The sequence below is a fragment of the Cucurbita pepo genome, chromosome LG14 (assembly GCF_002806865.2).
Source record: "Cucurbita pepo subsp. pepo cultivar mu-cu-16 chromosome LG14, ASM280686v2, whole genome shotgun sequence".
NCBI classification, from domain to species: domain Eukaryota; kingdom Viridiplantae; phylum Streptophyta; class Magnoliopsida; order Cucurbitales; family Cucurbitaceae; genus Cucurbita; species Cucurbita pepo.
The window spans coordinates 634,024-660,858 of record NC_036651.1 but is presented as its reverse complement, the minus strand read 5'-3'; the positions used below and the strand labels follow the sequence as shown (position 1 = coordinate 660,858).

At 38.1% G+C, this 26,835-nt stretch overlaps 6 protein-coding genes across 8 annotated transcripts; 3 read left to right on the top strand and 3 right to left on the bottom strand.

Annotated features, from left to right (window-relative positions):
- Positions 1 to 27: 27 nt before the first annotated feature.
- On the bottom strand, positions 28 to 2,947 carry LOC111809616 (DNA-directed RNA polymerases II, IV and V subunit 6A-like). Its single transcript, XM_023695961.1, has 6 exons — positions 2,790 to 2,947; positions 1,465 to 1,498; positions 1,197 to 1,369; positions 1,058 to 1,109; positions 595 to 662; positions 28 to 311 (listed from the first exon to the last, which is right to left on the bottom strand). Exons 1-6 carry the CDS (start codon positions 2,822 to 2,824, stop codon positions 242 to 244), a joined length of 432 nt encoding a protein of 143 aa, XP_023551729.1. The 5' UTR covers positions 2,825 to 2,947; the 3' UTR covers positions 28 to 241.
- A 914-nt stretch (positions 2,948 to 3,861) lies between these two features.
- On the top strand, positions 3,862 to 7,053 carry LOC111810096 (probable methyltransferase PMT15). The gene is made up of 6 exons (XM_023696670.1): positions 3,862 to 4,503; positions 5,040 to 5,242; positions 5,364 to 5,661; positions 5,917 to 6,309; positions 6,393 to 6,470; positions 6,553 to 7,053. The coding sequence occupies exons 1-6, from the start codon at positions 3,911 to 3,913 to the stop codon at positions 6,800 to 6,802; spliced, it is 1,815 nt and encodes a 604-aa protein (XP_023552438.1). The 5' UTR covers positions 3,862 to 3,910; the 3' UTR covers positions 6,803 to 7,053.
- Positions 7,054 to 8,332: 1,279 nt separating this feature from the next.
- On the top strand, positions 8,333 to 11,767 carry LOC111810095 (protein IQ-DOMAIN 14-like). Its single transcript, XM_023696669.1, has 4 exons — positions 8,333 to 8,897; positions 10,061 to 10,261; positions 10,562 to 10,642; positions 10,821 to 11,767. The coding sequence occupies exons 1-4, from the start codon at positions 8,511 to 8,513 to the stop codon at positions 11,559 to 11,561; spliced, it is 1,410 nt and encodes a 469-aa protein (XP_023552437.1). The 5' UTR covers positions 8,333 to 8,510; the 3' UTR covers positions 11,562 to 11,767.
- A 2,312-nt stretch (positions 11,768 to 14,079) lies between these two features.
- On the bottom strand, positions 14,080 to 17,058 carry LOC111810067 (RHOMBOID-like protein 3). Its single transcript, XM_023696616.1, has 5 exons — positions 16,433 to 17,058; positions 15,689 to 15,852; positions 14,994 to 15,157; positions 14,619 to 14,872; positions 14,080 to 14,445 (listed from the first exon to the last, which is right to left on the bottom strand). The coding sequence occupies exons 1-5, from the start codon at positions 16,726 to 16,728 to the stop codon at positions 14,337 to 14,339; spliced, it is 987 nt and encodes a 328-aa protein (XP_023552384.1). The 5' UTR covers positions 16,729 to 17,058; the 3' UTR covers positions 14,080 to 14,336.
- Positions 17,059 to 17,768: 710 nt separating this feature from the next.
- LOC111810066 (homeobox-leucine zipper protein ANTHOCYANINLESS 2-like) lies at positions 17,769 to 23,058 on the top strand. Of its 3 annotated transcripts, none has more exons than XM_023696614.1 (9): positions 17,769 to 17,902; positions 19,281 to 19,498; positions 19,596 to 19,713; positions 19,818 to 20,501; positions 20,605 to 20,706; positions 20,798 to 21,001; positions 21,585 to 21,759; positions 21,837 to 22,204; positions 22,286 to 23,058. In XM_023696614.1, exons 2-9 carry the CDS (start codon positions 19,287 to 19,289, stop codon positions 22,658 to 22,660), a joined length of 2,238 nt encoding a protein of 745 aa, XP_023552382.1. In that variant the 5' UTR covers positions 17,769 to 17,902; positions 19,281 to 19,286; the 3' UTR covers positions 22,661 to 23,058. The 3 variants fall into 3 exon arrangements, with proteins under 3 accessions (XP_023552382.1, XP_023552381.1, XP_023552380.1); XM_023696613.1 differs by lacking the exon at positions 17,769 to 17,902 and adding an exon at positions 18,135 to 18,357; XM_023696612.1 differs by lacking the exon at positions 17,769 to 17,902 and adding an exon at positions 18,414 to 19,139.
- Positions 23,059 to 24,623: 1,565 nt separating this feature from the next.
- Positions 24,624 to 25,709, bottom strand: LOC111810451 (CEN-like protein 1). Its single transcript, XM_023697157.1, has 4 exons — positions 25,454 to 25,709; positions 25,312 to 25,373; positions 25,187 to 25,227; positions 24,624 to 24,995 (listed from the first exon to the last, which is right to left on the bottom strand). The coding sequence occupies exons 1-4, from the start codon at positions 25,658 to 25,660 to the stop codon at positions 24,775 to 24,777; spliced, it is 531 nt and encodes a 176-aa protein (XP_023552925.1). The 5' UTR covers positions 25,661 to 25,709; the 3' UTR covers positions 24,624 to 24,774.
- Between the last annotated feature and the right edge of the window lie 1,126 nt (positions 25,710 to 26,835).

Below are 26,835 nucleotides of genomic sequence, written 5' to 3'. Positions count from 1 at the left end.
AATTTTTAAGAAACGCACAATTGAAGATTACAGAATATCCAGTGTTAATGGCATGGTTTATAGTCATAAATAGGTGTTTGTCAATAGTGATTCCTTTCCAATATATTATAGAGTAGAGTTATGCAACAAAACAGTAGTGTTTTCACAAGCTGCATAAATGGGAACACCGTGACCTAATGGCTATGTAGTTCTAACTATCATCTCACATATGGTGACGCCCACACAACTAACTAAAGATCAGTCAAGCGCCACCAACTTGCCTCTTCCAAGAGTCCTCCACAATCAGTTCATCAACGCCCCAGTCTTCATAACTGCGCAGAATTAACAGACAGAGAAAGTTTCACTCAAGTACCATTCTTTATCTTATCCTACAGAAAACTAGAATGATTTTCGTATTGGAAAATTGCGAGAACCAAAACCTTAGGAAAATCTCTTTTTCGCTAAAACTAGTCCAAAACTTATACAGCCGGTCTCTTTAAACTTATACATAAGAAACCAAAATCAGTTGGTTACACTTGTTTTCAATTTTCGGTACCCCCACCTTCAGGCAATCAAAAGTTAAAAGATAAAAGAATAAGATCTAAAAGCCCTAACCTTCCATCTGGCAGGTAGCGACGGATGGTGAAGGGTATCTTCCGCTCACGAAGCTCCTTCATTGCAATCTAAAAAGCACAGGATTAGATGAGATATCAAAGACCAACGCCACAAACAACCAACAACATGCGAATCACTCAAATGGATAAGCATAAATCCACATTCCCTATATCAGCAGAGCTATTACAATTACAAACTGTAAGCGGTCAAATCAGTTTGACTAACTTACTGAAGCTTTGATGCTAGTTTCAATTATACTCTATTGTTTGAAATAGTTGAAATTTAACCCCCAACCTCAAAGTTTGAGGGCATTTTTGTATGATTTAAATTTAACCCTTTTCTTTTGAGTAGGCGTACTAACCATGGCATGCACATATGAGGCAACAAAAATACATCTAGCTGGATGCCCAAACCAAAAGAGAGCTTTCCAAAGATCTTAGCTTAACATTTGAAAAAATCTAACCTCAAGTGGATCAGTCTCGCCCTCCAATTCAACCATCACAGGAGCATTCATGCTGCCAAATAGGAAAAAGAACCATCATATCAATTATCAACTTGATGCCCGTAAAAAATTTGGATATAGCAAATGTTAAAAAGAGAACCTGATTTGGAGGGCACGTGTACCCAAAATTCTAGCACGTTCATATTTTGTCATAAATTTTGAGGTTTTACGCACACGTTCAACAGGTTCTTCATCTTCCTTTTCCTCTGCTTCAACAGGTTCACCAGGAACATCATCATTGTTATTATTATCCAATTCTTCTTCAGCACCTTCCTGTACATCATTTTCAGTTCCACTATAATTAATCAACTTCAAAAAGAACAGTTATCTACTTTCTTTTAAATAAAGTTGAATTAATTATTTCATACCTCCAATTCTGGTTCTGGTGGCTCATCGTCATATCTGCAACAAAACCACTAAATTAATAGAAAAGCTGAAAGATATTTGAACCTCCCAATCAGCCTAGATGAAAATATAAAGGACTTTCACAAAACAAGACTATACCAGTGTGGTCAAACTACAGCTAAGAATGGGATCTTATTATATTTACTTCTAATAGCAAACCATTTGTGTAGCCCCAAAATTTAGATTTCCAGTCCTCAACCACAGATATAAAATCCAAAAAATGTGACGTAAAATGTGATATAAAACACTAAACACGGTCTATCAGTCTAAGTTAACAGATATTTTTTTAAAAAAAATGCAGCTGGTACAGCAATCTGCTGAGCTAACTGTATTCTAGAAGCAGGGCCGATTCTTCAAGCAAATAAAAAGGGGCATCAGAAACAGGGAATAAAGTGAATAAAAGCCTACTTTGAAGAACTGATAATACAAGATTTAATGTATATATGCAGCAAGAGGCCTATCCAATTAAATAAACTACTAACAGGAAAGCTTTAAAAATAATCCTTCAACTTACAATGTTTAAATCTTAGACATAGTAATCCATTATAAACATGAAGGTTATCAAAGTTCCTTTTCACTAATGAATGAAACTTGTATTGCCCAACAATTAGCAAAACTGACCTAACATAACGTAGTTCACTAAAGCATAATGCTTATGAACATAAGCATACAATAAGACGCATAAGGTCGTAAACATCTATTTACATCCCAAGGCTTAGAGTGTAGTTTCCGGAATATTACAATGACGAGTGGCAGTTACAAACTTAATTTGGTATCTGATTATGAAGGTAAAAGAAGTAGAAATTTTGAGTAACGTTTGTCCAGCAGCCCTGCTTTTAAGGCAGAAGAAGTCCATAATTTATACCTAAAGAAAAACCCTAATTGAATATGTCACAAGCAGCTATCTAAGATCATTGAACCTTAAACATTGGTATTGTGAGCTGTAAGGCAGCCAGAAAAATCAAACATTTGCCAAAGTAACTCTTTTAAACTCCTCGCTTATAACTACATAAAAGCAGACTGTGCAGAATCTCTCGCACAACCGAGTCTGGTTCCAATACGTGAAAGCATCTCCTTCTAAACAGCTAAATGATACTTCATCATAACCGAACTATTTTCCTTCACAAATTCAGTTCCAAATCCGTACTAACCGAGTTGAACTTAAAGGAACGAACTTAGTTCCGAAGGGCTTTGACAGATTCTCTAAGAAAACAATTGACGAGAGGAACATTAAAAGATTCGAGAAGAACATATTGAATAAATAAAAGCATATAGAAAGAGAGAGAACCCCATGTCGAGGTCATTGTAATCATCGTCCGCCATTGATGTTCGATGGAGAAACTGTTGCCGCGCTCTCTGGTTACTCCCTAAAACCCTCAGTCACAGAACTTTAGAAGTAAACGACCACGGCGCGCCTCAACTCGAACGCGGTATGAATATATAATAAAAATAGCGGCTCAGTTCTTTAAAATATCAGGTTACTCCCTCAACTTTTGTATTATCACCCGTTCCCCCTAAAATTTCTTGAAATTCTAAATACACCCCAAAACCGTAGACCTACAGTTACAGATGTATACACGGCTGGATCAAGAAACCTTCCTTTTCTATCCCCACCGTCTATTTCTTTCCCTCCCAAATAATTCTTTCTAAAAAAAAATCTCAATAATATATTCTATTAACCTAATTTTTAAATTTTTAAATTTTAATATTTTAAACATATTTTTTTATAATATAATCTAATGTTTAGTTTAAATATATATAATCTCGTCTCCAACCTCATTTATCTTCGAGGGAAAAAAAAATCGAATAATTTTATAGAACAATTTTAAAAAAAAATAGTTTTCTTAATTATAAAGTGAAAGTGAGGTTGGAATGGTATGGAATTTATTGAATTATTTATCTTTCTATTAGATAAATTATTTTATTTTATTTATTACATTTTCAAATATTTAAATTAATAATTCTCTTTATTTAAATTATTTTATTTTATTGATTGCATTTTCAAAAACTAACTCATAGATAAATGTTTTCAATAATAATTTTTATTATTAATGAAAAAAAGAAAATCATATCCATAAATATTTCAAAACCATTATCTTAATATCTTAATATTCGGGTCATAATTTGTGATTCAATTAATAAAATAAAATAAAAAAATGTAATTAAAAAAAGAAAAAAAAAAAGAGAAAAAGTTGAAAAACAGTATTTGTAATTTAGAAAAATGAATTAATATACCATATTTGACCTCGCCGTTCCACCGGCACTGACCTTCCAAATGTTGGGCACACGGAAAAAACCATCTCCCTGTAATCCCTTGCCTTATATAAATGAGCTTTCCATAATTCCATTTCTCCATCCTCAAAACAACGCCATGCCCAACTAGACCCCCAACCAAAATCAACAATTCCAATGGCCCCCAAGCTTTTCTCAAAGCCCATCTCCCCAAGGAGAAGAATCTACGTCATCGCTCTACTCCTCTTCCTCTGCATTTTCTCCTACTTACTCGGCCTCCGCCACCAAGCCTCCACCCCCACCGCCCTCCTCCGCACCACCCCCCAAAACATCACCGTCCCCACTACACCCACCAAACCCCTCTTCTTTCCGGCATGCGGGGTGGAGTACAGCGAGTACACGCCCTGCGAAGACACCCAAAGGTCTCTGAAATTCGACAGAGACCGCCTCATTTATAGAGAGCGACACTGCCCCGAAAAGGAGGAGGTTTTGAAGTGCCGTATTCCTCCGCCGCCAGGGTACCGGAATCCGTTTTCGTGGCCGGTGAGTAGGGATTTGGCGTGGTACGTGAATGTGCCTCATAAGGATCTGACGGTGGAGAAGGCTGTGCAGAATTGGATTAGATATGAAGGTGAGACGTTTAGGTTTCCCGGCGGCGGGACTATGTTCCCAAATGGAGCTGATGCGTACATCGATAATATTGGGAAGCTCATCAATCTCAAAGATGGGTCCATCAGAACCGCCATTGATACCGGCTGTGGGGTAATCAAGCTTTTCAATTCCTTTCTATACTTTTTTAATTAATGACTATTTCAAAAATTAACACCAAAATTATCCTCCAATTTTGGTATTTCTTTATTAAAATATTTCCCCAATATTATTTTCCATTTAAATTAGAGATCTTCTAAAATATTAGAAATGCTCAAAATTAAAATTAAAATCTAAATTTCCTCTTGTCGACAAACATTCCCTACAATGCTCAATTTAAGTGGAAATAATATTATTATTATTATACATATGGAAAATATAAAAAATCTAAAATAAAAATTACTTTAAAAAGAAAAAAAAGAAGGCAGTGAAATCCGTGTCATAGGTTCACTCAACGCTTCATTTTCTCGGCTGGACCCTAACTGGACAGGTCCACGTGGCAGTCATGGAGCAGAATTTGGTTTGAGAAATCCCATGTTTCCTCCCTGTCATAATTTGATCAGAAATTTGTCACTTTTTTATTTATTATTTTATACTAAAATAATGCTTATTAGATAACAAAATTAATGTTTTTTTTTTTTTTTTTTTTTTTTTTTTTTTTTTTTNCTTATTTACTGTCGAGAGGCATCCTAACCATGTCGTTTGCACCGCGGGACACCCATGAAGCCCAAGTTCAATTTGCTTTGGAAAGGGGAGTTCCTGCGCTCATTGGCATTCTTGCCTCTAAGAGGCTCCCTTATCCTTCCTCTGCCTTTGACATGGCTCATTGCTCTCGCTGCCTCATCCCGTGGCCACAATATGGTACTTTTTACCACGATAGTAATGATATTGTCCACTTTAACTAGCGAATGTAGAATCCCTCCCAACCATCTAAAGAGTTCTTAATTATAGTACTCCTCGGTTCTATCTTCGTGTGCTGCAGATGGGATTTACTTGATTGAAGTGGATCGAGTTCTACGCCCCGGGGGGTACTGGATCTTATCAGGCCCTCCAATCAACTGGAAGAAACACTGGAAAGGTTGGGAAAGAACAAAGGAAGATTTGAACTCTGAACAGGTCTCCATTGAAAAGGTAGCCAAAAGCCTCTGCTGGACTAAGATAGTGGAAGAGGGTGATCTTGCCATTTGGCAAAAGCCCATCAATCACTTGAACTGCAAAGCCAACCGCAAGATCAACAAGAATCCACCTTTCTGTAATGCCAAAGATCCTGACAAAGCTTGGTATCTTCTTCTTCTTCTTTTACACACCCCTGCTCAACTTTACATACTCATTCTTTTCTTATGTAGAGTTTGATTTTGTTCTCTTAGGTATACGGATATGGAAGCTTGTTTGACACACTTGCCAGAAGTTTCAAGCAGCGAGGAAATTGCAGGAGGGAAGTTGCCAAAATGGCCAGAANTTCTTCTTTTACACACCCCTGCTCAACTTTACATACTCATTCTTTTCTTATGTAGAGTTTGATTTTGTTCTCTTAGGTATACGGATATGGAAGCTTGTTTGACACACTTGCCAGAAGTTTCAAGCAGCGAGGAAATTGCAGGAGGGAAGTTGCCAAAATGGCCAGAAAGGCTAAATGCAATCCCACAAAGGATTAGCAGAGGAAATGTGAAAGGGGTGACAGAACAAACTTTCATTCATGATTCTCAACTATGGAACAAGAGGTTATCATATTACAGAACCATCAACAATCGTTTGAGTCAGCCTGGACGCTACCGCAATTTCTTAGACATGAATGCTTTCTTGGGTGGATTTGCTGCTGCTCTAGTTCATGATCCAGTGTGGGTGATGAACGTAGTCCCTGTGGATGTCAAACTCAATACGCTCGGAGTCGTATACGACAGGGGTTTGATCGGCACGTATCAAGATTGGTAAGTGTTTTAAGCAAGTGTAGATAACATTCATGTTTTTCATGCCAAGTAATATATGAACTGTGGATGTGGATGGATTGCAGGTGTGAGGCAATGTCTACTTATCCAAGAACTTATGACTTCATTCATGCAGATTCAGTTTTTAGCCTCTATGAGAATAGGTATTGTCTTTATGGGAAGTTCTTTAGTGAACATGTGGAGTCTGTGTTGGTCTGAAGCTGTTATGTTGAAATTGCTTTGCAGATGTGAAATGGAAGACATTCTACTTGAAATGGACAGAATTCTGAGGCCAGAAGGAAGCGTAATCGTTCGAGAGAACGTCGAGATTTTGGCGAAAATCAAGACGATAGCGGATAAGTTGAATTGGAGCAGTGAAATTGTGAATCATGAAGATGGATCATCGCATCAGAATGAGAAAATTCTATTTGCAGTCAAGAACTATTGGACAGCACCTCCTCAAATTTCTGATCAACAAGGATCAACAGCAACTTAATCATTCATTCACCTTTCTTTTTATGTTTCTCTTCTCTATATTTTTTATGAACTTTTTTCTCTTTGAGCTTTTTTATGATTTACCATCAAGATTTAGCAAGAATCAAGTGTTTTTCTCCTGCATTAAAATTGCTTTGATATCACATTTTGTCTCCCATTTTTCTTTCCCTTTTTGCTGTAATCATTCAAACCACAGTGTATTGTAAAACCATCTTATTTTATTACAAACAAACTAAAGGCTGTTATGTCTGATGAACTGCTGTTAANTATTTTTTATGAACTTTTTTCTCTTTGAGCTTTTTTATGATTTACCATCAAGATTTAGCAAGAATCAAGTGTTTTTCTCCTGCATTAAAATTGCTTTGATATCACATTTTGTCTCCCATTTTTCTTTCCCTTTTTGCTGTAATCATTCAAACCACAGTGTATTGTAAAACCATCTTATTTTATTACAAACAAACTAAAGGCTGTTATGTCTGATGAACTGCTGTTAATCAATGGAGGTGAATGATCGTTTCAGTTTCAAATTGCATTTGAAGTTGATTTTGGTTACACAACACAAAAGCAATGAACTCAGAATTGGTATGTAGGTGATTCATGCAAAGTTGAGCCTTTCAACTCCTATAAATAACACTAAAAACCCTGAAGAAATCATCAAAGCAACAGATTGATAGTCAGCAAGTTGTGGTTGTGTTGGTGGGACTGGTGGGTTTGGTAGTGGGTCAGGCAGAGGCACAGCCTCAGAGCTGCTCAACTCAGCTGATCAGCAACCTGACTGGTTGTGCACCATTTGTGGTGCCAGGTGCCTGTAACCCAAGCCCAGAGTGCTGTGGGGCACTTGGAAGTGTGCAGCAAGACTGCGTTTGCAGCCCCTCAGAATTGCCTCCACTCACCCATCTCGTTGCCACCTTAACTGTTAATAGATATTGTTTGTTTTTTCTTCGTCATATGTAGTCAGTCTCACGATTTTTAAATGTGTTTGCTATAGTGCAGCCCCTCAGAATTGCCTCCACTCACCCATCTCGTTGCCACCTTAACTGTTAATAGATATTGTTTGTTTTTTCTTCGTCATATGTAGTCAGTCTCACGATTTTTAAATGTGTTTGCTATAGTGAGATTTTCAAAATATTTCTTTCCCTTTTCCAATTCATGTGTGATCTTACACGTTCGACCTAAAATAATTTTCATATTTTAAATCCATAAAAAATCAATATCTATTTGATATAATTATTAAAACGAGAGTGAAATAATCTATTTTTTAAAAACTTTAATGCTATTTTGAAATTTGTACGTTCATAGAAGCTTTAAATTTTTTTTTTTTTTTTTTTAATAAAAAAAAAAAAAAAGTTGTTAAGTTATTTATTATTATTGTATTGGAAAAATAAAGAGGAGAGGTATATAAATGTGCATAGCAAGTCGTGAACCACATAAAGATGAAAGGTAAGCGCGTGATGTAGACAGTAGAGAGAAGCGCGTTGCTCAGAAGCTGCTCACATCACAATTCCCATTTCCCAAATCCAACCTCACTTCTTTATACTTCTTCTTCTACTTCTGCCTCTGCCTCTGCCTCTGCCTCTCTGCCTCTGCTTCTGCCCCAAATTAAAACTCTCTCACTTTCACTCTCTCTTCTCATCCATTCTCTGATATTTTCCCAGCCATGCTTCTTCCAATTTTCCCCACCTCCTTCTCCTAGCTTTCCACTTCCATCCATGGGCTTTCTCCGGCGACTTTTCCGTCCAAAAAAGCCCCCTCTCGACCCACCCGACTCCACTCAAGGCCTCAACAAGAAGAAGAACAGGCGCTGGGGCTTCGCCAAGTCCGCCCACAACGATCAATCTCGCCCTTACACGACGCAATCCCAACCCAATGCATTTGGCCCCTCCTCTTCCTACACCGAACCTCTCGATGCCAACAAGCACGCGATTGCAGTCGCCGCCGCCACCGCTGCCGTCGCCGAGGCAGCTTTAGCCGCCGCCCATGCCGCTGCCGAGGTTGTTCGTCTCACCAGCAGCACCACCACTCACGCTAATGCTAACCGCCGTTGGATGGAGGAGGCGGCTGCCGTTAAAATCCAGTCCGCCTTTCGGGGTTATTTGGTGAGTTGGCTCTTTTGCTCTCTGTGTTACATTCTGTCTTTAGAAATTTCCCCTTCCATTACGGCTTCAATTATTCCCATTTGACCTCCAATAGAGAAGGATTTTGGCAATGTTGGGGGTCAGCCCTTGTTTGAGACTTTCATTTTTACCTTTTTGAGTTACTTGGATGTGGGGTTTTGCTGGTGCTAGTTTTTCGAATTCGATTTCTTAGAAAGTTTGCGTTTATCCGTAGTTCCTCTACAATTTGATATCATTTGTGTTCAAACCTACAATTTTGAATTCCCCATCTTCCCTGTTGACCAAATTGGAAAGAAACTTACCTAATCTGCATCTCCTGCATTTCTTTCAAAAAGCAACTTTTATCTTTTCAAAAAGTAAAAGAAAGAAGAACTTCACATGGGCATTAGGGATTGCGTTTCCATGTTCCTTTACCCGATTCTTCACTTTCCTCTTCCTTTGTGTTCTGGTCTGGATTTTTCATCCACATTCAAGCACAAAACATGAAGTGGTCCTGAGAATTTTCCCTTTAATTTAAGTGGGTGGAAAGAAAAATGAGTTGGGTTAATGCGCCGACACAAGTGGATGAGTGATCTCAGCATCTCAGACCATCCAACTCCGTATTGTCCACGCATGTCCAATTGTGTAGTATGTCCCTCCACTGTTCTAATGGTTGCACGTGTATTGCGTCTACACGTGTTGGCATCTTCCTGTTCCTTCTCCAATTCCCTTAGCGACCAGATTGACCATACTTTGATGACATGATTGCACTTCCTCTTGTCAAAAATCTTCCATGTTTAATGTAATTGCTTATTGCTTTTCCATAATCATAAAACACACTGCTGGGTCCTTCCCTTTCAAGTTTTCTGGGATTTGTTTTTAATTCTGGGTGAGAAATCAAAAGCCTTACCTGCTAAATTAATTAAATGGTCTGCTTAAAATAATTAAAGTGACTTTATCTTAGCTTTTGTTTAGCTCAAATGGTTGTATTAAAGCTGCATTCTGGCGTTGGTTGAAATTATTTTATGCATTGGTCCCCTTCCCCATCATAGCTCTTTCCACATTTATTTGAAGGAATAAAGTAATTCAAGGGACTTTTTTGAATATGAGTTGCAGAAGGGGTTTTGGTTATTATTATGTCTAACTTTTGGAGGGACATTTTGAAGGCAAGGCGGGCACTTAGAGCACTAAAGGCATTAGTAAGGCTTCAAGCTTTGGTGAGAGGTCACATTGTGAGAAAGCAAATGGCTGACATGCTAAGGCGAATGCAGACACTGGTTAGATTGCAATCTCGAGCTTGTGCTGGTCGCTCGAACTTATCGGATTCTTTGCATTCTACCAGCAAGTCCTCGCTCTCTCATATCCGTGTACGTGTTCATTTCCCCCTACCATTGTTGTCCAGTTTCCAATATTGTCATGCTATTTCAAGTACATTCTCTTTTTTTTTTCCTATGAATGCTGTTGTTGCACACCATCTCCTCCAACCTAGGAGCTCATAGCTTTCTAGGATTCTTAAGTTTATATTGAATTAATTGTTTTGTTTGGATAGAAAAGAGCAAAGAATTTGGTCATCCAAATTGTGCAAGTTCTGTTTGCCACTTTTACCACAGGCAACCATGTGGCGATTATTAGAGAATGATCTTCAATTATTTTCCTTTTGTTGATAGGTCCAAGCAACTCCCAACGGAAATGAACATCAATTCTGTGCCCATCTTAGTAATAAATTTGACAACTCTGCACTTCTGAAGGTATACGACATAATGTCATTTGTAGCTGAATGACTTTGATTTCATTAGTTTTTCTAAGCTCTAGTGTGGTTTTTCATTCTTATTTGCGCTATTGGTTAAGTTCGTTCAAGTTATGGCAGGCTGATTTTGTCACCAAAAAGTAATGTTTATTTTCAACTTTTGCTACCAACTCTTGCAGAGATGTGGTTCAAATTCAAACTTAAAGGATGTCAGTGTTGTGGATGGAGCGCCAGTCGGGTCAAGCTGGTTAGACCGTTGGATGGAAGAAAACTTGTGGAATAATCGAGATTTGGCTCTAAAAAACATTCATGCTGTGGATGAGAAAACAGACAAAATCCTCGAAGTTGATACATGGAAACCTCATTTGAAGTCTCAAGGAAACATCAGCAGCTTTAAGAACTCTCAAATGGCTCCAGAGTTTAAAAACCAGAGCTTTACGACAATCGACTCCCCATCGAAACATTCGTCGAAGGCTGCAAAACCAGTTTCGAGTCTTTCCTCAGGGGAAGCGTCCTTGAGCTCTTTAAAATACCCTCTTGGAAAATATGAAGCAGCTACAAGAACAGCAGAAAATAGCCCTCAAGTGCATTCTGCCAACTCCAGGCGTGGTAATGGCGCAAAAAGAGCTACATTTTCGCCGACAAGAAGTGAGTATGCATGGGGATATTTCAGCGGCTATGCAGGTTATCCAAACTATATGGCCAACACAGAGTCGTCCAAAGCAAAAGTCAGGTCACAAAGTGCTCCAAGACAGAGGCTGGAGTTAGAGAAACTCGGATCGAACAAGCGGCATTCTCAGGTATCTTGGGATGCATGGAGCTTTTCAAACAGCGGGATCTCCCACGAACCCAATTCATCAAACAATGCCAATTCTGTAGCTGATCGCATGACTAAGTTTGCAAGTACCAAATCAAGATGATCTTTGTTTGTTTTTGTAACTTCTCGTTTTTGATTATGCTGTGTGTGGGCGTGTGCTTTCTTTTGTTCAGCAGCAATGTAATTGTAATTATTTGACCTCTTCTGATGTCTAGTCTACAACTTGTTGACCATGAACGTACAATACTTCCATGTTTCGAGTGCTAAGCCAATGCCTTTGAAATTTGAATTGTACTCCGATCTGACCAATCAACCTCTGTTCATCTCCTCAATCTGTACACTTGTACACTTTCAAACACTGTCGACCAAATTGTTCAGCTGGTCTAAATATCTACCGTTAGTAGATATTGTCTACTTTGGCCCGTTACATATCGTCGTGAGCATTGTAGTTTAAAAAACGTGTCTCTTAGAGAGAGATTTCCATACTTTTCTAAGAAATGTTTCATTTCTCTCTCCAACCGACGTGGTATCTCACATTAATATTGTTTTTTTTTTTTTTTCTAGAACTATAGAATGCTTTGTTACATTTGAGAATATGATGTATGAACCAACATTTTGATTTTTCAAATCATAACCTAATCCATCAACACTTCCTCCAAAGATGGTTTCATATAATTAAGTAATGGCTACTATTCCAACAACTTTCAATCAGAAAAGTTACCATATAATAAAATATCATAACCATCATGACATAATATCATATCAACGTCATTATAAAGTTGACAGGAATAATCAAACATTAGCAATCGTTTCAAAAGGGTAACTTAACAAACAGTTTAATCCAAAAAAGAAAATCACGGGCCATGACAAAAGGGATAAATAAATCCACAGCTCGCAAAGTGAAAAAGCTAATGTTTGGTGGGAATTAATGAGCAGAAAAGAAGTCCTAAAAAAGCAACAGAGATGGTGTAATTAGGAGTTGTAAATCACTATCCATTCACGGACTAATGAAAACCCTTTTAATAAGTTAGCTTTTTAACCAACTTTCTGTGTGTCTCGACACCCACATGGCCGAACTACAGCAAGTTGCTGCAATGAGTTCAAAGAAGGAATGTAAATACAAAATGGAGCCTCGGATGCTCACAAAAGGCCACTGAGTTACACAGTCAGTGAAAGTGAATGAGAAGGAGCACATTCATATGGTACAAAATCAAACCTGTCCTCTGTCGGCAAATCCAAGCATGTCTGATTGACCACAGCTTCAAGCTTGATAGTTCATGATGGTTCTCAGCCTTATTTCCCCCCCCTAAGTTCATTGTTACTGCTACCATATGATTTCCTTACAGGGACCTTGGAGATTAAAGCAAAAGGACGAAACTTTTCAGTCACTTATCTTTACCTCACGAGAAGTGGATCTTTCTTGAGAGCATGCAATGCAGCTAACTTTCCTAAAAGAAACAATTAATTACTCTTCATTTGGGAGGTGAAATCCAAATGCATTTACCACAATTCCTGTTTGGTTGACCCTTCCACCTTCAGAAAATCATCATTGAGAGCAGCATGAAGACAAAACCTGATGTGCACAATCATGTCAGTGGTTAAGAGGCAATTTCTTTTTCTCTATAGATTCTTTGGTTGGCTCGATTTTGGAATATCAAACTACTGATATGAGTCTTATACGTTCCCTCATTCTGCTACAGTTCACCCTCTTGTTTTGTAATGCAAACAGCAACTTCAAAACTTTCTTTCAGTTAGTTTATGTTTTTCACAGGAAAGTCTAAAGATTACTGTCTCTCTTCTTTCAGTACATCATAAGAAGTCTTCTTTCTGGGTCCTCTTTGTTGTCGTCTACTGATGCAGTTCACATGGATATGCTTTACAGTGTGAACAGTATAAAAAGAAAGAACTCAAAATGGAGACACAAAAGTATTAGAGTCTTGACAAAACCAACAAAAGGTTATGAGAACTAAGAATAATTTTGTTCAATTATTCTTAGTGTTGCTTTATATACAGAACTTCAATCAAACTTGACAACCCATTGATTGAACTTAAGGGGTTAGCGTATCAACCTAGCTATAAGCCTAATGAAAGAATGTTTCTGGAGTGTTTCAATTTCAGCAACAGTCACAAGGGTATTGGTTAATACTGATGAGATCTCTTTCTTTTGTATTTGTAACAAAAAAAACTATCCTAATGTTCAAGCTTCAATGTAAGATTCATAAACAAGGCTAAAGAAGAGTGCAAGAGAAGAGAACAGAGTTAGAACCTGCTGTTGGAATTGAGATCAAATTTGAAGCCCTGCCAAAGCCAGGTAAGGTGGTAGCTGATCAGTAGTGGTATTGCGGTTGATATATGAAGAGTCTCACTTGGAAGTTACTAAAATCGCTGCGGCGATCCAGGAAATTAGCAAGATCTTTGTGTCTCATCACTGCATCAAGGCAAGGCATTCCTAGGTCGGGTGAACCATACGTTATGAAGGTCGAGCAGCTCTTGACAAGTGCTATAACGGTTGAGCCTCCTATGACTAAAGGTGTTCTGCAGTTTGATGTGCATTAATCTTGACAATAAAGTTTTAACCTAGGGAAACATAGAGATTAGAAGTTTGGGGATATGATTCAGTATTTGGCTAGCAGTTGCTTTTGCTTATATATCTGTTCATATTTATAAATCACCAAAGTTGTTGGAAACAATACAAACCATTACTACAAGTGATGAGAACACAACCCATAAACAATAGCGTATACTTCCATATAGCACCATTACCATTGTTCATCTAAGCAACTAGAAACTGTACGTGCTGACTATATATTTCTAATGAACTGCACAATTACAGGAGAAATTTAATTCTCCAAATGATGAAATCTCTCTAAAGATATTGCTAATCACATTTCCATCTTGAAGTGGGAACACAGTTCAAATAGTGGCACCAATGGCAGCGACTGTTCGCATTTTCCCCACGGAACAGCATCACCAGCGCAACGGTGAACCTGCATATTTACAACCAATTGGTATGCAGTCATGCAAACGATTCATTTTGTTCTGATACCAAGACAATTATACAAAAGCAGCAAGGCCAAAATCACCATTTTGATTCAGTGCTCTTCCCATGTCTATATATAAATTTCAGAGATTACATAAGAAAATATGAGCATGGACTTACCCTGCAATCAGTAGAACTGCTGAAATAATCCACAGAACATATTGGTAAGTGTTGTATTTGGAACTCAGACCAACTCCACCACCGGGAAGATTCCGTTGCTCTAACCATCCATACTTGGGACGGGGAAGCAACACGAATCCAAGTAGAAATCCAGTAAAAAATCCGCCAACGTGGGCAAAGTTATTAACATGTGGCAGAATTCCAATCCCGAGATTAATGGCAATAATAACCAGAAGTGTGATCAATGCTGCAGCCTATAGAAGTAAGATGCACCAAATACATCACAGGATCAAACATAAACAACGCGAGAGAAACTATGTTGGATTTATTATGTAAAAGGTAATGCATTTGGCTCTCTTGTCTAAAATCTACAACCTTGTTGGTATAGATAGTCCAGTTTGTGAACAGTTCTGAAAGCATTGCTCCAAGAAGACCAAAAAGAGCACCAGAAGCACCCACAGAGATGTTGTTCTGAATGAACAAAGAAGACAGTACACTCCCTCCTAATCCTGAGACCAAGTAAATAACTCCAATTCGCACTGCACAAGTGATTACAGGAACAAATCAGCCTGCAGTAAAGATACTTCAGCCACAAAAAAGTAAGCCTTAAAAGAAGTACAACAGCTATTCTCTTGGAGTGAAAAGAGAATGTATTTGTACAGCCCAAGCCCACTAAGGTTTTCTCTTTCGGGCTTCCCCGGAAGGTTTTTAAAATGTGTCTGCTAGGGGAAGTTTCCACACCCTTATAAAGAATGTTTTGTTCCCCTCTCCAACCGATGTGGGATCTCACAGTACACGATAGGCTTGATTCTCCTCAGAACAGCCTCTCAATAAATTATTATATGGGTAATATGCTATATGTTAATGCATCTGGCAAGGATCTACATATAATATATGAAAGGGAAATGGATGGAAGTAGATATTTTAACCATCTGAAGAAGAATCTAAATTGCTTTTGAATAGAAGACTAGACACTTTTAATAGCAGAAATTCCTTTTAAGTTAGCGATTTAAAAGCAACGATTACCTTATTGAGAAGATTAAGTTCATAAAGGAAAGAACAGCACATACCAAACCCGAATTGCTGCTCAAGGCGAATGCCAATAAAGACCAGACATAGCATGTTAGCAATGAGATGAAAGACACCGGCATGTAACCAGATACTGGTAATCAACCTCCATGCTTGATGTTTATTCACAACTTTAGTTGACTCTAGAGCTCCCATCTTCTCCAATCTGCAATAAAAGAAAGAACTCCATATTTGTTGGTTCTTTTCAAGTTTGAAAGACATTCCAATCGTCCATCTTAAGACCAAGAAAGTTCACCACTTAGCTCAAGTTTAGAAAAAAGTGTATCCAAAAGCCTTCTTCAATGCTAACTAATATGCATTGTTCTCCCTACTGCTCATCTATAAAGCTACTTGGACAAGTCATTCATCATTCAGAAGGCATTGTTGAAGAAGTACAAAAGAAATCAAAACCCCACAAATCTATCAGAAATTCAATAAACATAAGCAATTAATGAGATTCTAATTAAGACCCAACCGTGCCCCAAGCAATAATTCAGCAAAAGTCCTCTGGAACTATTGATCGCAGGGGTTTTAATTATAAGTAAACCAAGCAAATTAGACAAAACCACATAATAACAATGGTTAAGCAAGAAACAACTTCAGAATAAACATCAAAACTTAATTACATAACTACAACTAATCAAACCCCATATTCAAAATAACATTCCATTTCTCAAACAAGCAACGCGATGATAACAAATTCTAACACAAGTGGAATATAACAAGGGAAGTAAAAGAAGCCTTACGTGGCAGCAGAAGGGCCGAAGAGAGGATTTTCCCTCAAAGGCTGAAAAGAAAACCTCTCTAGAAACCTAGCCACACACTTCCCCTGGAGACCATCATTGTGCTTGGGGCAATTATTGATATACATAACCACAACGAACACAGCAATATTAGCCACAACAAACATAGGAACAAGCCATGAAGTCCATTGGGTTTCGGTATCTTCAATCACATAAGAGGAAGAGGAAAAGCTAGTACTTCCTCTGTTCTTCGCTACTCCCCCAGCCACTTCCCTGCTCTCAATATCCTGCCTCGCCATACTTTTTTTCTCTCTGAAACTCCGTCGCCCCCTGAATCCAAAACTGGATGCGGGTGAGTTGGGATGGTGAGGTTTGGTGAAGGGTCTTTATGAAGTGAAAAGGAAGAGAGATCAACTGCCATAGTGATCAGGGATCCTCTGCATTTCGATCTTATACGCCCTCGCAAGATCGATCAGTTAAAAAATAGAATTCGAGTGGGGGAATTCAGATCGTCGTTGAATCTACAAGTGGAGGGTTGAGGGTGTGGGTTGCATTTTGATAGAATTGCGAACGAAAATGGCGTATTAGGTTTCTGGGTACGTGGGGTTTCACTTTCTGTTGATTCCCCACACTTCATCCCACTACAAGAAGTTTCCTTTCGCGGTTAATCTGAACCACTAGCGCGTTTTTTGTTCACCCCAGTTCGTGTGGGACTCGGGAGTGGGGTCGCCAACGGTTTGGCGACTGATCGTACCATTTATTTAACTTTATTTTGTTACTTGCAAGCCAATGAGACGATATGTCGTTTACGAAGTGAAATCAAACGCAACGCACCAACTCTCCACCAGCCCGCGTTTGTTTTTGTTTCTTTGCTATTGGTATCATTATTCTTTACGAAATCTTCAAAGATTGTTTTTCTTTTCTTCTTTCGAAATCTTTGCCCTTCATTTCGTCCTTCTGCGTAAGCCGATGCAAGGAAACTAGTTTCAGGGTTGATTAAATGGCGGGTTTTCTTCCTTCTTTTTATTTCGGCGCGGGGGTTCATGGAATTCCCCCTGATAATGGAATGTCGATTGTAGTTTTTTGGGCTGCTTTGATATCTGGGTATGCTCAGAATGGGCGTGATGATGAAGCCCTTTTGAGCTTTTATGAAATGTATTTATTGGGAGTGAAGGCGCAATCAGTTCACTTTCTCTTCTCGAATTGGCGAAGCAAAATGTGAAGCATAGATGATGTTAGCTGCATCTTCTCTGAGATACCTTGGAGGTGAATGCCATCTTGGTCCGCCATGATTCATTAACTTAGTGGACGGTCTTAAGTCTTAGAAAAAAAAAATGTAAAATTGAAAGATATTTAATTTTTGAGAAAATAACTTGGTGGCAACACCAGCTTAACGTAGTTCTGCACACACCTGATCCCCCAGTCCGTAACACGACAGAGGACAACCAATCAGACGTTTGACTGTGTTAAAAGGTATATTCCATTTTCTCAAAAAACTGAGATTTGGGTATTAAATATTGTATTATATTATGTAATTCATACATATCGAAGGAAAAACTAGAAGTCACTTGGGCATTGTAAAGTAAACGTATTTATGATTCAAAGAAGATTATAAATAATAGTATGAAGAACACCCATTTGAGTGTTCTTTTAAGATTTGATTTTCTGTAAGTCAGCTACAGAACTTAATAAAGTTACTGTCTTTGAATTTTTAATTTGTGGGTCTTAATCTCATGATCTTCAGTGACAATCAAGCTCAGCTCACGACCAGAGAAGGATTTTATGAATATTTTATACGTCTTTGTCTCCTCCACCGATCCCATCGCGACAATCTGAAACTTCCATTCCATTAATTTCTTGGCGGAACTCTGTTCTTCTTCCCTTTTTCTCTGCCTTTCACTGTCTCTCACGTTTAAGCAATCTAAAAGGTCTCACTTTTTGCATGCACTTCCTACTTTTTTCTTCCATTTCCGCTTCTCTGATAGAGGAAGAACAATGGGCTGTTTCTCTTTTCTACGTCTTTCATCTTTAGTAATGTAAATTTCATGGCGTACAGTGTGAATATGAAAACAGAGACGAAAACAAAAGCTTGCAACCTCTTTGTTTGGCGTTTTTGTCTTCCTTTGGCTTCTTGTTGGGTTGTTTCTTGTTTTCTCAATCTGGGTCTGACAAATATGGGGTCAAGAATGTTGAATGTTAGGGTATTGTTTCATACTGTATCGGCCTTCTTTGGTAGAGAGATATGAACTGGATGGAAACGAGGAAAAAGAGGACTTTTTTTGTCCTGTTCCTCTTGGGTTTTGTACTGTTGTGCAACTGATTTTCTGGACGGAGAAAGTGTTCAAAAGATAAGAGACAGAGAGGTGAAAAAAGTCGCGATTCATGCATGGGCGTTGACGCGGAAAAAGCTTTAACTTTCTGTTTTCTATTGAGAAATGTAGACTTTGGTGTCTGTTTGTGCTCAATATCTCATTACTCTGCTATAGTCAAACCCAGAAATCAACCAGACGGTTACTTCTATCTCTTAGAACTCCCATTTTTTAAGCCTTTAAGCAAACCTGGAATCCCTAAACAAAAAAGGAAATAATTGTGTAAATCTGTTGAATTTTGGAGGGTTTGATCTGAAATCTAGAGCCGTGGCTAATACAACCTCATCATCATGCCTATTCCCAGTTCAATTCCTAGCTCCTCTGAATTCTCCACTTCCACTGTATGAACCATTTTGTTCCACTTCCATGTGTATCGCTTCATTGTTTTCATCAACCATTTTGTTCCAATTTCATGTGTTATGCATTAGTTTTAGGATCCTTTCTTGTCCGCAAATGAATTGTTTGATTGGTTTATGTTGCAGAGGAAAATGGATGGTTATGGTGAAGTGTGTCTGCTTGGAGATGGCTTTGACCCGAGTGGAGCTGTGAGGATGAGGGAAGATGAATATGATAGCAGATCAGGCAGCGACAACATTGATGGTGCTTTATCTGGGGACGATCAAGACGCTAACGACGAACAACAACCGAAAGGGAAGAAGTACCATAGGCATACTCCCCATCAGATCCAAGAGCTTGAGATGTACATCTTTTAATCTGCTCTTTTGATCGTTTTGGCTTTCGGTAGCACATGCGTAGTAATTCGATTTCTTTTTCTTTCTTTTTGTTGTCTGGTTTAGTTTCTTCAAGGAATGCCCTCATCCTGATGATAAACAAAGAAGTGAACTTAGTAGGAGGCTGTGTTTGGAGACAAAGCAAGTGAAGTTTTGGTTTCAAAATCGTCGAACACAGATGAAGGTAAACAGCTAACCGTTATTCGTGTGCATTTGCATATCCTGTTGTTCATAAAATTTCGTGGCAAAGAAGGTAAATATAACGTACGATGTTTGAAAATGTATCAGACACAAATAGAACGCCATGAGAATGCAATTCTTAAGCAAGAAAACGATAAGCTCCGAGCCGAGAATAGTGTGATGAAGGATGCTATTGCTAATCCAACATGTAATACTTGTGGTGGCCCTTCAATTCCTGGTCATCTATCATTTGAAGAACACCATCTTAGAATTGAGAATGCCAGATTAAGAGAGGAACTGCACCGGTTATATACTGTCACCAACAAGTTCTTGGGCTGGCCAGTTTCTTCACCCTTTGGCAATCAGGGCTCTTCACCAAGTTCTGACTCTTGCTTGGAACTGTCTGTTGGAAGAAGTGGAATCGGAAGGTCGAGTACCGTTTCTGATTCTATGGGGCTGGGAAATGGACATTTCGGTGCTGGCCCTGCGATGCCTATTAGTAAGCCCGAAATAGGCGTCTCAGGCAATGATATACCACTTGACAGAACAATATATGTGGATTTTGCTTTGGCAGCTATGAATGAGTTAGTTGAGATGGCTCAAACGGATGCCCCCCTTTGGATCAGAAGTCGGGATGGTGGTAGCAGAGAGACATTGAACCTCGATGAATATTCAAGGACTTTTCCTTCTTCAGCTGGCATGAAGCACATTAATTGGACAACAGAGGCCACCAGAGATTCTACAATGGTCATCATCAACAGCTTGGCACTTGTCGAGACGTTGATGGATGCAGTATGTATTTTCGCCTTTTTATAATAGATTAATGCTAAAACATACTGATTGTTAAAACGCTTTGATGAGAGACTAACGGATTGTTCGTTTGGCTTTAAAATAGAACCGGTGGGCAGAAATGTTTCCTTGCTTGATCGCTAGAGCTACGACAATCGACGTGATAACTAGTGGCATGTGTGGAACTAGAAACGGCGCATTACAATTGGTATCTCTCTATGCACCCCACCCTCCCCTTCTCTCACGACATTAATGTGCGGATAATACGTATATAAACTAACAAACATTCATTTATTCAGATGCATGCTGAACTCCGAGTACTTTCCCCGCTGGTTCCCGTGCGTACGCTTAAGTTCCTTCGCTTCTGCAGGCAGCATGCTGATGGTTTATGGGCTGTAGTTGATGTTTCCATTGGAGAAGGTTCGGATTCGAACACGTTTCTCGGTTGCAGGAGGCTCCCTTCAGGCTGTGTTGTGGAAGATATGCCTAATGGTTTCTCCAAGGTAATTGCGAGCTTCAGATTTCTTTTCTTTCAAGTCTGTTAGAGATTAAAATATTATGCAGTTGGGAACATGGATTTCCTCCGGCAGCCACACCCAAACATGACTTATTTATCAATATTATCCACCATAATGGGCTGCTTTTTGAGATATAGTATAGTATTTAACTTAGGAATCTGCACCCTTTTATGAATATGTTAATCTAGTTTTTGTTTGATGCCTTGCTTCTGTGCCCGTTATCGATGCTGTTTTGTTTTCGGTCCACGGGAGTGTATGACCTAGATCTGGTCTACTGACATCTAACATAGAACCTCAGGAGACACGCTGACGTTTTGTCTTCATTTTAAAAATACGAGACAGCCGTTTTATGTATTAAAGTACTACGTGAAATCTGCAGGTCAAGATTTCGGAATACATTGGTTTCTTAACTTATTCTATAAGGATTTAAAAGCCAATTTAAGCATAACTCAACTAGTTTAAGCTGCATGTAATCTCGACCAAGATGTGAGAGGTTTTTAATCCTCTCAATCTCACGTGTTCCTTTTGTTTGGTGTCACCATATTCATGGATGGTTTGTTAGTTGTAGGTAACATGGGTGGAACATACAGAATATGATGAGACTGTTATACACCAGCTTTACCGCCAGTTAATTAGTTCAGGCGTCGGTTTCGGTTCACAACGGTGGCTTGCTAACCTTCAAAGACAATGCGAATGTTTGGCGATTCTTATGTCTTCTACTATTCCCACTGAAGATCCTGCAGGTCTCATTTTTTTCTCGTTACTCGATCCTTGCACGGTGTGTTTGCTTTCACGTTCTTACATTTGTGATATAAAACAGGAATATCTCCGGGCGGTAGAAGAAGTATGCTGAAGCTATCGCAGCGTATGGTGGATAAATTCTGTTCGGGGCTTTGTAGTTCAAGTTTACATAAGTGGGACAAGCTGGTTGTTGGTAATATTAGTGAAGATGTAAAAGTGATGGCTAGAAAGAGCATCAACGAGCCTGGCGAGCCACCGGGTATCGTGTTGAGTGCTGCAACTTCAGTTTGGATGCCTGTAACTCAGCAGAGGTTGTTTGCATTCTTGCAAGATGATCGCTTACGGAGTGAGTGGGATATTTTATCCAACAGTAGGCCAATGCTAGAGATGGTTCGTATCTCGAAAGGCCAGGATGCGGATAACCGTGTTTCTCTCCTACGTGCTAATGTGAGCGATCTTGAATTGTGTCTATAAATTGATTGGTATTGTTGAGTTGTTATCCTGAAGATTAAAATTCATGTTTTGCAGCCCATGAATGCTAATGAGAGCACCATGTTCATATTGCAAGAGACTTGGACTGATATATCAGGCTCACTGGTTGTTTACGCTCCAGTCGACACAGCCTCGGTTAGTTTGATGATGCGTGGAGGAGATTCCGCTTACGTATCGCTATTACCATCAGGATTTGCAATTCTCCCCAATGCTACAAACAACGACAAAGATGCATCGATGAAGTCAGGCATGAACAGTGGGCATGATAATGGATGTCTGCTCACAGTAGCATTCCAGATTCTGGTGAATAATCTTCCAACGGCCAAACTCACGGTCGAGTCGGTTGAGACGGTTAACAATCTCATTTTTTGCACCATTCGAAAGATCAAAACTGCCCTTCAAGTATCATAATAATGCTTGCTCAGAAAGCAAGCTTTTGGTGCCTTTTTTTCTTTCTTTATTTTCTCTTTTGTCAGACAGGTAAGGGTAGGCTCATATGCAAAGCTTATGGGAAAGATGGTAGAATGGACATGAAAAAAGCTCAGGCAGAGAACTGTCGAAACAGCGGTTTCTAGTCAAGAACGAACCGTGAATATGGGATTTCGTTTCGGGTTTATACAAGTCTATATTGTTCTGGTTGGTTGGGTGGGTGGTTCGGTTCGGTTCGGGTATTGACTCGATGACCAGTGTGGAGAACTTGTCTGAATGTTTGTCTTGAGTTGTTTTCTTGGTGTGCTGTGAAACTGTGTGTTGTAGTTATGTACTTGTTTCTCCAACTCAAAAAATGCCTACAGTTTGGTTTTGCTTTACATATCTGCATTACTCGACGATACTCACAAATAGAGATGTCTATTGAACAGGGTGTGGGTGGAGATGGAGAAGCCTTCTCCGTCTCCATCTCCACCAAATATTTCATCCTCATTCTTACAAAATTTTTCATTTACTTTTGTGGGAATCATGGTGTAGATTCTCCACGAGAAATTTGCAAATTAATTTTATTAAGCAAAGCGGAGAATTGAGCAGGGATGGGGAGTATAATTTTGTCCCATACCCATTTATCTAACGAATAAAAAATGTTCTACACTCCCTCTCTCATAACCCGGGGTCTCCATGGAATTCGGCCCAATAAGGCCCACTAGAACTAACCTACATAAACTCATCCATCCAAGGCCCAACTTTTCTTAAGATGGGCTCTGTGGGCCTATTTTTCTCTTTCTATCTCCATTTCAATATACGTATATTATTTTCATTTTCTAAGATTTTTGGCGATGGTATAATTAAACAATTAATTTGAATATTTAATTATTTAGTTAATATTTAATTATTTTAATTTGGTGAAGATTTAAACTAATAAATCTTTAAGTAAGATTAATAAAATTAAAATATTCAAAAATTTAAAAATTAATAATACTTCTTCAAGTGATATGTTCCCATGGTGTAAACATTTGATTTGATTGATTTAAGGAAATACATGTGACATGCAAGTGGACGAAGCCTCTTTGTCCGCCGCCCAAATTATAAAAATTAAAAAAAAAAATGATAATAACAATAAAGTTGGGGAACTTTGGGAGAAAACAGCAGCAAAACATTTATATGCTCACTATTCACTGATTGGGTGGTGAGAGAGACACGCCGTCAGAACCCATCTCATTGGTTGCCACGTATCCATTTAGGACCACTTAGCTATAGACGCTGCCTGTCACCAATTGGATCCTTAAAGTTACCCTACTAAATAATGCCAACCAATCAGATTCTTACACACACCCCCAACCCTACTTCAATTATGTGCATAGCATTGTATAGCCATAGGACACTTTTCATCTCAATTTGTATCCCTCTCTCTTTCCTTTTCAAACCTTCAATAATCTCCTTTTATCGTCCATCTTTCCAAAATTGCTAAAACTAAACAAAAATTTAATAATAATATCTTTTTTTTTTAAAAAAAAAGTAATTTTTCTAACATTTCCGTCTCGATAGAGTTAGAAGAGAGAAAGTAACCCGAGAGTAAAAGGATAATTAGATATAGGGTTTTAGAGTATATTGATTAAAGTATAATATCTTGTATCAATTTAGAGATGGAGATATTAGATAGATTCGCACGTTCATCTCATGTGAAGGAATACTTTAAAGATAAGTTTTGATAATTTAATATAAAAGAATGAATAATTTCTTTTCGTAGAGAAAGAATGGAAGATAGAATGAATAATCAATTTTTATGGAGAGAAATTTTGACTTCGGAATCAAATAATCTAATTTAAAGGTTATGATGCGAGAGAATATGGCTTTAAATTAAAAAGTAAACAATCAAATCTTGGGATAAAGAACTAAAATACGAACTATGAACACAAAATTATAGTCGAATTGGAACAACAAATTTGAGGGGCCAAACAGAGAATTTATTCATAATAGACAATACAAGAACCTTAAGAGACAAGAAACAGAGATGGAGAACAAAGGCCCTAATGAAACCACAATATTAATGACCACTAACTTAGCTTCTTAGGCAGTTTCACAATACATTGATATCATTTTCTTCTTGTGCCTTTCTCTCTCTGAGCATTGAAGTAAACTGCGGCCACTGGAAGCCCCAAACCATTCGCCTCTGAGAATTTTCTTGTGTTGAAATGTTGTCTTGAACACGATGATAATCTCACCGTCTCCCGCCCGTGCTGCTTGAACAACACGAACACGTAACGGTGAATCCCAATGAGCGGGTTCGGACTCTCGTAACTCATCATCTCCTTTCCTGCGTCAAATCAAGAGTACGAAAATAAGAAACTGCACTCAAACTTGTTAGTAATCACGAAACTCCACAATGATACGATATTGCCAACTTTGAATATAAGCTCTTCCGTCTCATAGCCACGGAGATGTATTAGTTATTTATAAACTCACAATCAATCCTTTAATTAGGGGATGGAGGAGGAAGTAGCATACCAAAAGAAGCATCGGTGGTACCAGGAATGTCGGTGACCATCCTGAGAGACAATAAAGAGAGATGGTTATATTTGAGTCATACACGCACCTCAAAACTCGAGAATAAAGGTGTTTAGAGCACAAACCAGTGAAGGTATTCCTTATGAAAAGGATCACTCGGGCTTGGAGCATCTGGGTCGATCATAATCTAACAACATAACCAATTACTTACTTAAAACACTAAAATGAAAGGAAATGAAGCGAGGAAGGGCGGGGGAAATGAGATACCAAAGTGAAAGCCGATCTCATGTCGTCGCCACCGACCTCAACGCGTGGCTTAGAGGAAACAAAACAAGGGGGAAGCTCGTGGCCATTGGCGACTTGTTTGGTGGAGTTGTAAACCACACTCATTTTCACATTTGGAGAGAACAAATCAACCACGTCGCCCACCACTCTCCCCACAATAAGTGGCTCTATCACACCCCTTGACATCATTTATATATTACTATTACTATTGCTTCTTATTCCAACCTCAAATAATTGTGGTTGTTGGAGAAGAAGGTGATGGTATTTATAGGAGTGGGTGTATGCATATCAACACTCATTTTCAACCGATTCCATTTAAATTTAAGCAATTCCAAATCATCTTTATAAAGTATGTAGAAGTCATAAATTGAATAAAAATATAAGGTATGTTGGTGAGTTGGTCGCAGGAGATTTATTCTTATTATCGGCCAAAAGTTAAGCAAATGAAAGGTAATGTCAATTCTTAATGTTAAAATGCACCACGTATTTAGAATATTGGGATTATTAGAGTGAAGAATATATTATTTTTATTCACTCACTTTATAATACAATATCTTTGACAAATGGGATTCCATCAATTCTTTCGTTCATTATATATATTATGCTTTTTTTTTTCTCTCAAATTGATTAATTATTTTAATTTTTCAAATGGAATTATAATCCTAATGTGACATATAGAATACAAATAAAATGTTTGTGTCGGGATGATAGAGTAGACGGCGGAGGAGGAAAAAAATACTTATTTTTCTTTTTTATTTACATTTCACCATTTTAAATTGACGTTTTAAAATTTTAGAAAATGAATAAAATTGATTTTGATTCCATCGTTAAACATATATAAATATATATAATCGCATATGCTATATGCTTTTGATTCTCAATTTCACTTTCTAGTAATGAATTTATAAACTTTTTTTTGATTTGTCACGTCTCAAGAATTAAATTTTATTTTATTTTATATATATATAAACTTATAATTTGTTCCTATAAAAAAATGAATTTAAAATAATAAAAAACGAACCATTTAAAACTAACACGTCGAACATGAACATTATTTAAGGGAAAATATATCTCATTTTAGTATATACAAGTTGATATTTTTATTTATAAAATAATAAATAAAATAGAAAAGGTTTTGGTGGGACCAGCATGGGAAGATTTTAAATGGGGCCCATAATTAAACGAATCGAATTAGCCTCTCTAAGCTTGACACGTATTGCGTTGAAAAAGAAACAATTGTGCGTTAATTCAAAAATTCTTGTTTGAATTATCACTTCGGACCGCCGCCACCTTTTTTATTATTATTTTTTTCCTTCAAAAAATAAAAAGAAAACTTCTTTTTCATATAAGGTCTCCACCAATAA

Bases quoted from the DNA above. Each gene is read 5' to 3' on its own strand.
- LOC111809616 (XM_023695961.1), bottom strand. From the start codon at position 2,824: ATGGCGGACGATGATTACAATGACCTCGACATGGG. The intron at 1,499-2,789 runs GTTCTCTCTCTT...GTTTTGTTGCAG, and splicing joins TACAATGACCTCGACATGGG to ATATGACGATGAGCCACCAG. The intron at 312-594 runs GTTAGGGCTTTT...AATTCTGCGCAG, and splicing joins CGCTACCTGCCAGATGGAAG to TTATGAAGACTGGGGCGTTG.
- LOC111810095 (XM_023696669.1), top strand. From the start codon at position 8,511: ATGGGCTTTCTCCGGCGACTTTTCCGTCCAAAAAAGCCCCCTCTCGAC. The intron at 8,898-10,060 runs GTGAGTTGGCTC...GACATTTTGAAG, and splicing joins CCGCCTTTCGGGGTTATTTG to GCAAGGCGGGCACTTAGAGC. The intron at 10,643-10,820 runs GTATACGACATA...CAACTCTTGCAG, and splicing joins ACAACTCTGCACTTCTGAAG to AGATGTGGTTCAAATTCAAA.
- LOC111810067 (XM_023696616.1), bottom strand. From the start codon at position 16,728: ATGGCGAGGCAGGATATTGAGAGCAGGGAAGTGGCTGGGGGAGTAGCG. The intron at 15,158-15,688 runs GTATGTGCTGTT...TCACTTGTGCAG, and splicing joins TGAGCAGCAATTCGGGTTTG to TGCGAATTGGAGTTATTTAC. The intron at 14,446-14,618 runs GTAAGTCCATGC...GTAAATATGCAG, and splicing joins GCAGTTCTACTGATTGCAGG to GTTCACCGTTGCGCTGGTGA.
- LOC111810066 (XM_023696612.1), top strand. From the start codon at position 19,089: ATGCCTATTCCCAGTTCAATTCCTAGCTCCTCTGAATTCTCCACTTCC. The intron at 20,502-20,604 runs GTATGTATTTTC...GCTTTAAAATAG, and splicing joins TCGAGACGTTGATGGATGCA to AACCGGTGGGCAGAAATGTT. The intron at 21,002-21,584 runs GTAATTGCGAGC...TGTTAGTTGTAG, and splicing joins TGCCTAATGGTTTCTCCAAG to GTAACATGGGTGGAACATAC.
- LOC111810451 (XM_023697157.1), bottom strand. From the start codon at position 25,660: ATGATGTCAAGGGGTGTGATAGAGCCACTTATTGTGGGGAGAGTGGTG. The intron at 25,228-25,311 runs GTTTGTGCTCTA...ATTGTCTCTCAG, and splicing joins CATAAGGAATACCTTCACTG to GATGGTCACCGACATTCCTG. The intron at 24,996-25,186 runs GTATGCTACTTC...GATTTGACGCAG, and splicing joins TACCACCGATGCTTCTTTTG to GAAAGGAGATGATGAGTTAC.